A 13,224-nucleotide genomic window follows, 5' to 3' on the forward strand; every position below is an offset into this window, starting at 1 on the left:
TATATGTGTACATATTTTACTTTTTTATTGTTTTATTTAATGCCTAGTTCTATTGCTGCTCAAAATATCGACTTGGATGACAGCCAATAAACTTACACTTAACACTGCCAAAACCTACTAGTATATTATGTTTGGTAGCAGAGCAGGTGTTGTGCAACTTAACATTAAGATCAACAACACTCTAATTGCCAGACATAATGAGGGCAAATTCCTTGGCCTATACCTCGACAACAACCTAAATTTCAGCACCCATATCCAATACATAACAAAAAAAAGTATCCAAAACAGTGGGGATCCTCTCCAAGATACGATATTATGTGCCGCAAACTGCCCTTCTCACACTATACCATTCACTTATATATCCATACCTCACCTATGCTATCTGTGCTTGGGGTTCAACTGCAGCAACACACCTAAAGCCAATAATAACCCAACAAAAAGCCGCAGTAAGAATAATCACTAAATCCCATCCCTGGCAACACACCCCCCCACTCTTCAAAGATCTAAACTTACTCCCTGTTCAGAACATCCACACTTACTACTGTGCAATCTATATCTGCAGGACCTTAAATTCCAATATTAACCTTGACCTAAAATGCTTTCTGATAGTTGTGACAGGATCCACAGGCATAACACCAGACACAAACATCTCTATGACATTCCCCGTGTTCGACTAAACCTTTACAAAAATTCAATGTATTTCAAAGGACCTAAAATCTGGAACACCCTACCTGAAAACTCTAGAACTGCAGACACATTCATCACTTTCAAAACTACAGTTAGAAAACATCTTATCTCCCTGATACACCCCGACAACTAACTACATGATAACCACCTGGTGGTTCACAATTACACTCACCCACTGACTATAAACCCAGAAATACTAATCTTAATCTTAAAATAATAAATCCTAACTAGTCATAAGTTTGCCTATGATACTCCAATATAGACACTTTGTATTGTGCCAAAACAAAAGCATTCCCATTGCTAAACTCACAAATTATGATGTAGTCACTTAGCCTTAATACCATAATCTGTAAGGATTTAATGTTAAGAATTAATCTAAGTCTGCCCGAAATGCCTAGCCATGCTAGGTGTTCTAGTGGCCCCCTCTGTAATTAGTATTTTGTAACATGTAAACCACACAATACCCAAAACCTGTAAACCTCACATTGTAACCCTTATAGAGAATAAACTTGAACTGAATTGAATTGAATTGCTAACTTTATATATGTTAGTGTAAACTTGTTATCCAGTATTTATATGCATTTATAAGTGGAAAAAAAAATATTCCACTTTACGGTGATTTCAGTTTTACGGCAGTAGCCTGGAACCTAACCTGCCGTATAAGTGGGGCCCTACTGTATATGATATTGTAAGCATGTTATCAGGCTTTTATATGCATTTTGAAGTGAAAATAAAGAAATGATTCACTTTACAGCATAACCCAAAACCTAACCTGCTGTATAAGCGGGGCCATCTTGTATTTATTTTATTTCACTTATACCTCAAGAACACCTCATCCAACTGGCTTCAAATTTTTAATGCTCTTTTTATGGTATTGAAGACCAGATTACTGAAACAATTAACATGTTGATGTGCTCTATGACCAAATCTGTTGAAGTCATTCCCAGCATCCTGGAATAACTGGGATAACTCTCAGTGTTGTAGTTCTAACCTCTCAGTAAAAGAGCTTCCTAACACAGTGAAGGAGGAGAGTCAAGCTCAAGAGTGTAGGTGTAGATTTCACCATTTTGGGTGAAAAATTTCTATTCCCATTAACCCTTTGACTGTTTTGGTCATATATATACATCTTACGAGCCAGTGTTTCAGACGTATATATACATATGTACTCAATAATTCTAGCGGCTTCAAATCAAGCAGGAGAAAGCTGGTAGGCCCACATGTGAGAGAATGGGTCTGTGTGGTCAGTATGCACCATATAAAAAAAGTCCTGCAGCACGCAGTGCATAATGAGGAAAAAAAAAAAAACTTCAATTGTTTTTTGGATTAAAACGCCGACATTGAGGTGTATTTTCGTATAGTATTTATAGTTGTATTCTCATTTTCATGGTCTCGTGTGATAAAATGGAACACATATTACAGAAACAGAGATGATTTTGATTAGTTTCACGATAAAAACGACCTTGAAATTGAGCTCAAAGTAGCGGAAATGTTCGATATTTACCAATGTTCAAGAGTAAGCAAATCACACCACACGTCCAATACACGTCAACTGGGGAGTCTAATATTCGTTCACTAGAGCACTGATATTATTTATACCATTTTTACAATAATGCAGTGCTCTGCATAACAGTAAATCTTCTATTTTTTGTATGTATAAAAAATCAAAATAGAAAGCAATAGTAATATAAGAGGGGGTCTAGAGACGTGACCAATGAACAGAGGATATGTTATTTTAGTGCCAAGAATGTCTACACTGTTTATTCTGGACTCTATTTTGAAATTGGCATCTTTTTTAATTTGCATGAAACTGGGCAAATTGCCAATTTCTGACCACTTTATTGGGTAGTTCAAATCGGTAAATGAGCAGTTTCTTGTACTCAATTGATAGAAAAAATGGAGTTCTAAAGAAATAGCTATGAGTTTGGTCAACTGGAACAACGAAATTGGCCAAAAATAGGGCTCAAAGTCGGTGAAATCGCCGATGCGAATATGTTGCTGAGACCACTAACTTCGCGGGAGCATAATTCCGTGAGTTTTCGACCAAATTTCATACTTTTGGTGTCATTACCATCGGAAAAAGATTCTCTATCATCTCATAAGAAAAAATAATTTTTTTTTTCCAAAAAATAAAATGACAGTTTCAGAAAGGGGCCTGTGACAGTCAAAGGGTTAAATCACAAATAAATTTCAGTTTACTTATCTGAAGGGCTACAATATTTAACAGCTGATGCAGCTTAGGGCCAGGATAACATCTGTTAAATCTTTGTTTGTATCAAGGCAAATTTGTTGATCTAAAATATTAAAAAAAACTTGGAATGGTTGGAATCCATACCATAATTGGAAAATGACTCATCTGACTGACTTGAAGTTTTCACCATCATTGTGGTTTCCTGAGCACAAGCTGCCATTGCATGGCACAAGCCCCAATAACCCAGTTTTATTCAATAATGTTAATTATTTTTTTCAATAACTAAAGAATGCTTCAAACTGGCATCAAAAATATTCTTCAAGATACATTCCCCAAGAAGGATGATACCCCATAAGTTAACATGCTTGAGTGCATGCAAATCTAAAAATTTACTGAATTTATTAACCCCTTCAACTGTCTGGGCATTGATCCATGCACTTCCACCAGTGCTTCGAGCGTGCATTGATGCACTATTTTTCCAGCATTCAAATTTGGTGCCACAGACCTGATAGGCCTAGACAGTAGAGAATAGTAAGCACACTTGGTGTGCACTGAATTAAAAAAAAATCTGGGACCAAATAGTACCTCGTGGAAGCACCAGTTCAACTTAGTGCTATCTAATGTGAAGAGCATGGCAAACCCCAGGGATTCACTAATGCCACATCATATTAACACTCCTTTTTGAGGAAAGTGATGCTGACCCCGAGATTAGTGGTTTTGAGATGGATGTGGCCACAAGTGGTCAAGGAAATATCGAAAACCTCAATAATAACCAACGTGCAACATTTGTGCCACATCCTTTCAATTTTGATGCCACTGGTAGTAGCATCGTGCCAGAATGTCCTATCACCAATGAGTCCCTGAAGTTAGCACACACACACAGATGGAAAACTCGTGCACCAACATGTTAGGGACACTACCAGAGAGAGGGGAGGATGAGCAGGGAGAGGGAGGACCCAGTAGTGGACAGTGAAGAGGAGGGGCAGGAGCTGAGTTTCGACCCCTGCAACCACAATTAGGTGAGTACAATTAGGCGAGTACACAGAGAGAGAGAGAGATACCACCATCCTCTTTCTCCTGTGAACTTCATTGTAAACCTACAATGCCTCCTCTGTGATGACTTCACATCATAAAATAGCAAGAATATCTACGCTATCTGGCTACTCTCCCAGTGGATACTGCAGTGTTTGAGGGTATACAACAAGGGACAAAATACTTCTTAAATGTAAGGAGCCTACTTGTTCCAACTACTGCCGCACAGATTGCATTCCAGAAGAATTTTGTTGCAGCCAGGCTGAAAATCTCAGAAAATTGAAGGATATCCATAATCCTGTGGTATATGCAGAAACAAGCCTGGAGCTACAGGAGGAAGGTTTTGAAGTACCTCAGGGACTCCTCCCCATAGATCAAGACTGCCCTCATGGGCTGTGTTGTAAAGTCGCAGTTAAGATAATCCATCACAGGGAAGCACTTCATGAGCTCCTCAAATCATTAGATACCCTTCAAGCTATTGTAGAAGGCCAGTGCAAGCCTACATCAAGTGACATAAGCTGCTCAGCTGATGGTGACACTATTGACAAGACTGGAAGTCCCACATTAAGCTCAACTCAGGGGTCAATAACTGGTGGAATTCTGTCATCACTAAGGCCCCAATGTTAGACAGCTCAAAACACTACATTTGGGAATTCTAACACAATTCCTCTGACCACCACAGAGGGAACAGATCCTCTTCCCAGTAACAAAGTAAGCCTTGAATCTGTTAATTCTCCTACATCTGACATCTCTGCTTCAGCACCTGCCAGTACAGACAGTGCACATACCATCTCTGATCCTACACCTGTCAGCACACCTGCCGACACTGTTCCAACATATGGCAGCAGTGCTTCATTGGTAAGTACTGAGTTAGGATTTTCTCCACCAGAGATTGGTGCCGTTAATAATCAGGGAACTATTACTGCATCTGAACACCTGCTGCGCCAAAGTACAAACAGCAGGGACACATCTGTCAGAACCGTACAGGGGCGTGGAGGAGGAAGACATCAACAGCTGTCTCACCTTCCACCAACACAGTCCCAGCGGCAGAGCCTGCGGACAAATCAGCAGCGAAACACAGGAGGTACAACAAATAGGAGTCCACCCTCCCAGGCATCTAGGCAGTGCTCTTGCTGTCACCGGAAGGAGCACACCACTAACAACTGCCTGTGAGATACCAGGTGCAATTACTGCCACAAGAAAGGACATCAGGAGGACCAGTGTCAGAAGAAAAAGGAACTTGACAGAGAGGACCACCTGTTTAGAGACCTGATCTCAGAACAAACCAGCAGGATCTCTGAATTGGCAAACACACTCAAACATCACCCACTCAGCTACTTCTATCTCAGCCCAGCAGGTGGTATTGTGCCTTATACAAGACCACAGACTTACATCCCTGCAGCTGCCTCAGTGCCCTACCTCTCTCAAGAGCAGGCTCCTTACATGCCTTACACACCCACCACCTCAAGCTGACCATATCATGAGGAGCCAGTCTATCAGCATCCTGTCAGCCAACATTAGAGGTTTCATTACTAACGTTGGAGAGTTCACGCACAGTTTGTGAACACTTGACGTCCCAACATGATAGCTGTTGTTGAAACATTTTTGGATAACGGGACTCCAGAAAATTTTGCAAGAATTGCTGGCTACACCTCATGGATGAGAAGAGACAGGCAAGGGCAAGGAGGAGGTGTTGCAGTGTGCTTCTCTAAAAGTGTACATGCCCAGCACATTGATGCTGCCATCCCTACTCATCTTGACATGATGTTCTTCAAGCTATGCATAAACACTAGTATCTCTGTACTAGCATGCACAATGTACAGATCTCTGGCAACATGCAGACCCCATCAACTTCCTAATGGAAAATGTGGACTCCCTTCTACTCCAACACAACTGTCAACATATCATAATTGTTGGTGACCTCAACCAACACATACAAAGGGACTTTGATAACATTCTTGCAGTATTTGACATGAGAAACTTTGTTGATTTCCCTACTCACATCTCTGGCTCCTCCCTTGACCCAGTAGCGAGTGATCTGGCAGACTGTACGCCATTAATGTTAAGTTGGCCCATAATGCCTAGGCATAATAGAGGCTCTCTTTGCATTGCAACCCACTATTGTAAATACAAAATCTCACTGTACTGTTTGCAAAGACATAAACTAAATAAATAAATAAATAACGGTATAGTCGCTTGTCAACCCCTCGGCTACATTGGATCATCTGACCACAAGGCTGTTTTTACGACACTTAAGATCCCAACAGAATGAGGTGAGGAGTCCACATGCACAACCTGGCTATGGGAAAGAGGTAATTGGTCAGCCCTTTGCCCTGAGCTCGCCACCACCGATTGGAATGCTCTTCTCCAAGGGGATGCTGACAACCAAGTGAAAGTCTGCACTGGATGCATCCTTAATCTTCAACAAGAACACGTTCCTCACCAGCAATATGTGATGAAGCCTACAGATCAGCCTTGGTTTGGCTTTCATTGTAGAGAGGCTGCTACTGCTAAGTACAAGGCATGGCAAAGGTATAAGAGACATCCTACCACCATTAACAGGCACTTGCACGGGCAAGCCTGTAGGCATATGGGTGAAGTTCAAAAGTGGACCATCACTAAATGGGAGGTGGACACAAAAAGAAAGCTAGCATCAGGTAGAGTAGGCTCCAAAACCTGGTGGTCCCTGGTCAAGGATAGACAAGGTTATCTGCCTGATAAACTCATTCCATCTCTAAATTGACTGGATGGGACCACCTCTACTAGTAGTCAAGAGAAAGTGGACCTCTCTGCCGAACACTTTGCTGCCAAAATGCAAGTTCTTGATCCAGCAAGGGACCCCTCCTTGGCTAGCTGCAAGAACTGTGTTAAAACTGTCAGTGGTGACAATAGGGCAGGAGGAGGTGTATTTCCTTCTTGAATCGCTTGACCAAGAAAAGGCTGTGGGCCCAGACAAGTTGAGCCCAAGATTGCTGAGATGTGCTGACCAGCTAGCAGCACCTCTAACTCACATCTTTCAGCACTGCCTAGTACAGGGTAAATGGCCTTCTCTGTGGAAAGAAGCAAATGTAGAGCAGAGCAGAAATCAGCAACTACAGACCAGTGTCACCCCTGTCAATCACTGGCAAGATCCTTGAGACAATAATCTCAAGACAAACGAGAGTTTTTTGACTACCACTCACTACTTTGTGACCGTCAATATGGCTTCAGGAAAGGTTACTCTGCTGCTGATCTGTTGTTAAATCTCTCCACTAAATGGCACCAGTCACTGGATGAATCCAAAGTCAGCTGTGTGGTAGCACTGGACATTGCTGGTGCATTCGACCAGGTGTGGCACCAGGGCCTCTTAGCAAAACTGCAAGTACTGGGAACTGCAGGCTTTATGCTATGTCTCCTCAGTGATTACCTTCATGGTAGATCTCTAAGGGCAGTTCTCAATGGAACCAAATCAGCAAGACATCCTACTGGGGCAAGTGTTCCACAAGGAAGCATGCTGGGACCATTGTTATGGAATGTCTACTTCAATGACCTTCTTCATCTCATCCCAGAATCCCATGCATATGCAGATGACTGTACTCTGACATTCACTTATCCAAGAGAAGAAATACCAGCTGCTCTAAGCTACATCAATCACCAGCTAAGAGGTACATCACCTTGGGGAAACAGATGGCAAGTAGCATTTGCACCTGAGAAAATGCAAATGATAATGGTCTCTAGACTCCATGATCGCAGTGCTGGTGCAGTAGTAAGTATGAATGGGAGGGTGTTGATATCCTTGGGGTGAAATTTGACTCCAAACTGACCCTGAAGAACCATGTTGTAAATCTTGCAAACAAGGCAGCCAGGAAGCTTACAGCACTTCACCGTATCTCGCACCTGCTTGACAGTAGGGGTTGTAAGATTCTGTATGAGGCACAAGTATGTTCACACCTTGAGTATGCTCCACTCTCTTGGTTTGCCTGCCCCCCCCCCTCATCTGCGACTGTTTGACAGAGTAGAGAACAGAGCAAGACGTCTCATCTCTCGCCTGGACCCATCCTGGATAGATCTGTCATTTCAGCAGAACCTTCAACACAGGAGGGATGTGGGTGGCCTTACTGTTATGTACAAGGCCAATATTGTCAAAGTACCACACTTGGATCCACTTTGAGGACAGCGAGAAGCAAGCTTTTATACCACAAGATGGGCAGAAAACAGCAACTTCACTCTGGCTGTACCCTTCTCCAGAACGTCGCTTCATCTGAGATCATTTATCCCCAGGATGACTCGAGTCTGGAACACATTTGTACAGCTGATCAAATGAAAATGCTGGCCAACAGATGGCTTCAACTTCATCCTGTTCCCTACTTGAATGTTTCATAACAGTAAAATTACTTGTATGTTTCATAACAATAAAAAATGCTTTCAAATGAGCTGATGTAAGTAACAGCTCTTAGCTTGACTCAAGAAATCGTAATGACACGATTGCAAACAAATCATACCCCCGGCCGGGATTGAACCCGCGGTCATAGAGTCTCAAAACTCCAGCCCGTCGCGTTAGCCACTAGACCAGCTAGCCACAATAAGATTCATCCAACTAGGTATATTTCTACACCATAGGAAAGTTAGCACAGGCACCTCTGTGACCACAAATGCAAGTTTTTACAGACGAATCTCCAGCTAGCGTGGCCGTGACGAACTCTAGCTCAAGTCCCGTCATGTTGACGGCAGTGAAGGGACTTGAGCTAGAGTTCGTCACGGCCACGCTAGCTGGAGATTCGTCTGTAAAAACTTGCATTTGTGGTCACAGAGGTGCCTGTGCTAACTTTCCTATGGTGTAGAAATATACCTAGTTGGATGAATCTTATTGTGGCTAGCTGGTCTAGTGGCTAACGCGACGGGCTGGAGTTTTGAGACTATGACCGCGGGTTCAATCCCGGCCGGGGGTATGATATGATTTGATAACAGCTCTTAGCTTGTCAATAAAGTTAGGAATCCTTAACCTGTAAATAGCTTGTCAATTAAGATAGGGATCCTTAGCCTAACCTTGTCAAACCCTGTGTAAAACACAGGCATCCAGTCAGGCAGCCAGCCAGCCATCAATTGTGACTGTGAAAAGTGTGCAAAGTGGAATGAGTTGCAAACTTTTATTGAAAAGTACCACCCTGACCAAGCTGAAACAAGCCATATCTGCAACATGTTCAGTGACAAAACCTTGTCCCACTTCAAGGACAGAGCATTCTTGACAGTTATTTTGTGCAACAGGGATCCAGTGACTCTCAAGCTGGTCCTAGTGGCTTTAAAAGACAAAGAAGGGAAGTAACCCCAGATAAGGACTTGTTACCTAAAGTCTTTATGGAAGGGGATTCCCCTTCCAAACAATAAGTCCTCCCTCTCTCCTCTCCCTATCTTCCAGATGCCAGCAAGTCTCTTCAATAAAGGTATGTAAATGTGATTTTAAATGTTTATTTAAATTGTAATTTATGTATTGTATAATATAGTGTATATGTATTTATCTGTGGTGTGTGTATGTAAAACTATAGTTATTCTTTAAAAAATGTATATTTTGTGAATATTTTTGTGGGTTAGGAACAAATTAATTTTATTTACATTATTTCTTACGAGAAATACTGCTTCACCTTTCAGCCGTTTCGCGTTTAGGCCTAGCTCCTGGAATGGTTTATGGCCGAAACCCAGGGTTTCACTGTAGTTCTTGTGATTTCACAGCCAATCTTTGTTCTGACAGTCACAAACACTGACAGGTGAACATTTTCACCTGCCTTGATCACTTACTATTGTCTAGAAATATATACAAAGTATTAATAGGTCCCAGCAATGTTTTAGACATGCTGGAGTATATATGAAACTCCTTGAAGCATGGTGTATTATTACTGTAAGACAAGTGTCACTTCACCGCTGACAGTGCAGCTGACAGTATAGCAGTGAAGTGACACTTGATGATTGTGCAGTGCTCCAGGGAACCCTGGCTTTATTTGTTTTCACTGTTACACACAAACATATCTGTCTCTCTGTATCTGTCTGTCTGTCTATCTGTGTCTAGGTCTGCTTATCTGTCTCTCTGTCTGCCTGTGTGTGTCTGTCTTACTGTCTGCGTGTGTGTGTGTGTGTGTGTGTGTGTGTGTGTGTGTGTGTGTGTGTGTGTGTGTGTGTGTGTGTGTGTGTGTGTGTGTGTGTGTGTGTGTGTGTGTGTGTGTGTGTGTCTGTCTTTTCATCTGCTTGTCTCTGTGTCTCAGAGAGCGGCTCGTAAACCAACAGCTATTACACACGATGTAGAGTCGTCACGTCTGATTGCTGATCAAGTGAAAGTGTGTATTACTTGCCAGTCATGCTTATTTTGCCTTATATCTACAAGCACTACAAAGCACTTTGTCTGAATTTTTTGGGTTATACTAGGTAATTTACACTATGTATAATAACTGTACTTGTGTATCTGTGAGAGAGAGACAGAGATAGACAGATACAGAGATACAGACAGACAGACAGAGACAGACAGAGCCAGCCAGCCAAATACGTATTACCCATGTTCGAGAATTGTTTCTCTTTACTTAGGGCATAGGTTATAGGACATTCTGGCAGGATGACACTACCAGTGGTATAAAAAATGAAAGGATGTTGCACACGAGTTATTATCGAGGTTTTTGATATTTCCTCGACCACTTGTGGCCACATCCACCTCAAAACCACTAAACTCTGGGTCAACATCACTTTCCTCTTAAAAGGGGAGTGTTAATATGACATAACATCAATGAATCCCTGGTGTTTGCCACACTATCTGCTCTAGCTGGTGCTCAATAGAACTGGGCTCCCACAAGGTACTAATGGGTCCCAGATTTTTTTAATACTGTTCACACCAAGTATTAAGAACCATTCTGTACTGCCCAGGCATCTCAGACCAATCATGCCAAATTTGGAGGCAGGAAAAATAAAACGTTGATCTACGTTTGGAGCGCTAGCAGTACTAACGTAGATCTATGTTTGGACAGTTTAAGGTTTAAGGGTGATGTATGATGTTGAGTTTGAAATCAATTAAAGTGTTTTAGGGGCATATTTAGGGTTTAAACGATAAAAACAGGCATTAATACATAATTTGTTAACAGTGTCCAGAACTTGTGGTTCTTCCAAATTCGTGGGTGGTCTTGGAACGTAACCCCTGTAAAATTAGGGGAAGGGGGACTATTGTAATGCCTTTCTAGAAATAAATGAGAGTTGAGGAAGGATGGAATAAGAACAGGAACAATAATGGAGGAAAGACAGGCTTTCAGGATTTGTTTAACATAATGAATTGTTGTCAGGATCACATTAAAATAAGAAAGTGTTTTTTAACAGTCGCACTGAAGTGGTTAGTGAACATGTACACAATAACCCAACACATATGAGAATGAAACATGTGACCATGTTTTAGTTACATACAACTGTGAAGGGAAGGGAGCCAATATATAAACAAGGGGGAGAGGGCAGGGCCAGTGGTAGTACAAGAGGAGGCAGTAGTATAATTATTTTGGTGGTGATGGGTGGATGGGTGGGGTTGGGTTGGGTGGGGTGGGGTAGGGTGGGGTGGGGTGGGGTTGGGTTGGGTTGGGTGGGGTGGGGTTGGGTTGGGTGAGGTTGGGTTGGGTTGGGTGGAGTTGGGTTGGGTGGAGTTGGGTTGGGTGGAGTTGGGTTGGGTGCAGTTGGGTTGGGTTGGGTGGAGTTGGGTTGGGTTGGATGGAGTTGGGTTGAGTTGGATGGAGTTGGGTTGGGTGGGGTTGGGTTGGGTGGGGTTGGGTTGGGTTGGGTGGGGTTGGGTTGGGTGGAGTTGGGTTGGGTTGGGTGGGGTTGGGTTGGGTGGAGTTGGGTTGAGTGGAGTTGGTTTGGGTGTAGTTGGGTTGGGTGGAGTTGGGTTGGGTTGGGTGGAGTTGGGTTGGGTGGGGTTGGGTTGGGTGGGGTTGGGTTGGGTTGGGTTGGGTTGGGTGGAGTTGGGTTGGTTGGTGGGTGGTGGCATGGTGGTGGTGGTTGTGACAGCAGCAGCAAAAGCAGCAGTGATCCTTTTTCTTTGTTTTCATCTTGTTCTTAAACTACCTCCAATAGTTACAGTCAGATGTGTTCAACACACCTGACCACAACTCTCAAATAGTAATGAAACTAACCTTTTCGCTGAGACTTATACTAATATTCTCCAGTTCTTGTACCAGTCGCTGCATCTCACGCCCTGCCCGATCCTTGTCTTTGTGAATGCTGCTAATTTCCTGACGTATGCCTTTGATTTTCTGATTCAATTCATCAATATCATCTGAAAATAAATTTGTTTAGACAATGAGAGAGAAACACAAACTTGAGGACTGTGGGAGTGCACTGATTACTTTGTAATAAGTGCAATATCCTCCCCATTTCACTTATATAGGTTCGTACAAATATGAAGAGCGTGTCTTGCACTCGGCAGACAGAGGGTCAAGAATCCACCAAGTCTTGCACTGAATGACCCACATGGATTTAGAGCTTAACAAGAATTAAACAAACAATCACAGCTTCACTTCTATTACCACCTTTCCCTCTTAAAGCTCTTGTACAGGCTGAAAAGTTTAACATCAGTCTTGTACACATCATATAAAGCCTAAATTAAAGAACAAAAAGTCACAATACCATGACTGGAACGATACACAAATAACCTGCACACAGGAGAAAGAAACTTATGACAATGTTTCAGTCTGACTTGGACCATTAACCCTTAAACTGTCCAAATGTAGATCTACATTTTTTCAACATTTGAAAGTATGTAAAAACAAGTAGATCATATTTTTTTTTTTTACATTGGAAAACGTGTAAAAAAACTTGGATTACTTTTTTTTTTCTGTTATATTTGAAAATATGCAAAAAAAATGTAGATCTACTTTTAGAGCACTACGCATGTGAACATAGATCTGCTTGGACAGTTTAAGGGTTAACTAGTCAAATTAACACACGAAGGTAAGGATGCCAGTACACAGTGGAACCCTGAGTTTCAGCCATAATTTGTTCCAGAAGGCTGTTCGAGTGCCATTACGGAATGGATTTGTTCCCATAAGGAATAATGCGAATTAGATTAGTCCATTTCAGACCCCCAAAAAACACTTACAAAAGGACTTACAATAATACACTTACATAACTGTTCAAGTTGGGAGGTGGCCGAAACTCGGGGTACCACCGTATATACAAGTGGAGGGCAGGAACGAGATATAGAGGGGAGGAAGAAAGAAGTAGAGATAGTAGTGGTAGAGATATTGCTGGGAGTGGAAGTAGTACTAGTAGTGGCACAAGACAGAAAGTGGACTGATGTGAGGCAGTAGTAGTGCAAGTTGGCT

At 42.2% G+C, this 13,224-nt stretch overlaps 1 protein-coding gene across 5 annotated transcripts in view; it reads right to left on the reverse strand.

The window, feature by feature from the left end:
• The window catches only part of LOC128689820 (kinetochore protein Spc25), an 80,548-nt gene that overhangs the window by 48,074 nt on the left and 19,250 nt on the right, over positions 1 to 13,224 (reverse strand). For all 5 annotated transcript variants that reach the window (XM_070087673.1, XM_070087669.1, XM_070087672.1 and 2 more), the window contains exon 3: positions 12,034 to 12,176. In XM_070087673.1, the coding sequence (XP_069943774.1) occupies positions 12,034 to 12,176 (143 nt within the window). The remainder of the gene's footprint in view (positions 1 to 12,033; positions 12,177 to 13,224) is intronic.

This window comes from Cherax quadricarinatus, chromosome 22, assembly GCF_038502225.1.
Source record: "Cherax quadricarinatus isolate ZL_2023a chromosome 22, ASM3850222v1, whole genome shotgun sequence".
Taxonomy (NCBI): Eukaryota; Metazoa; Arthropoda; class Malacostraca; order Decapoda; family Parastacidae; genus Cherax; species Cherax quadricarinatus.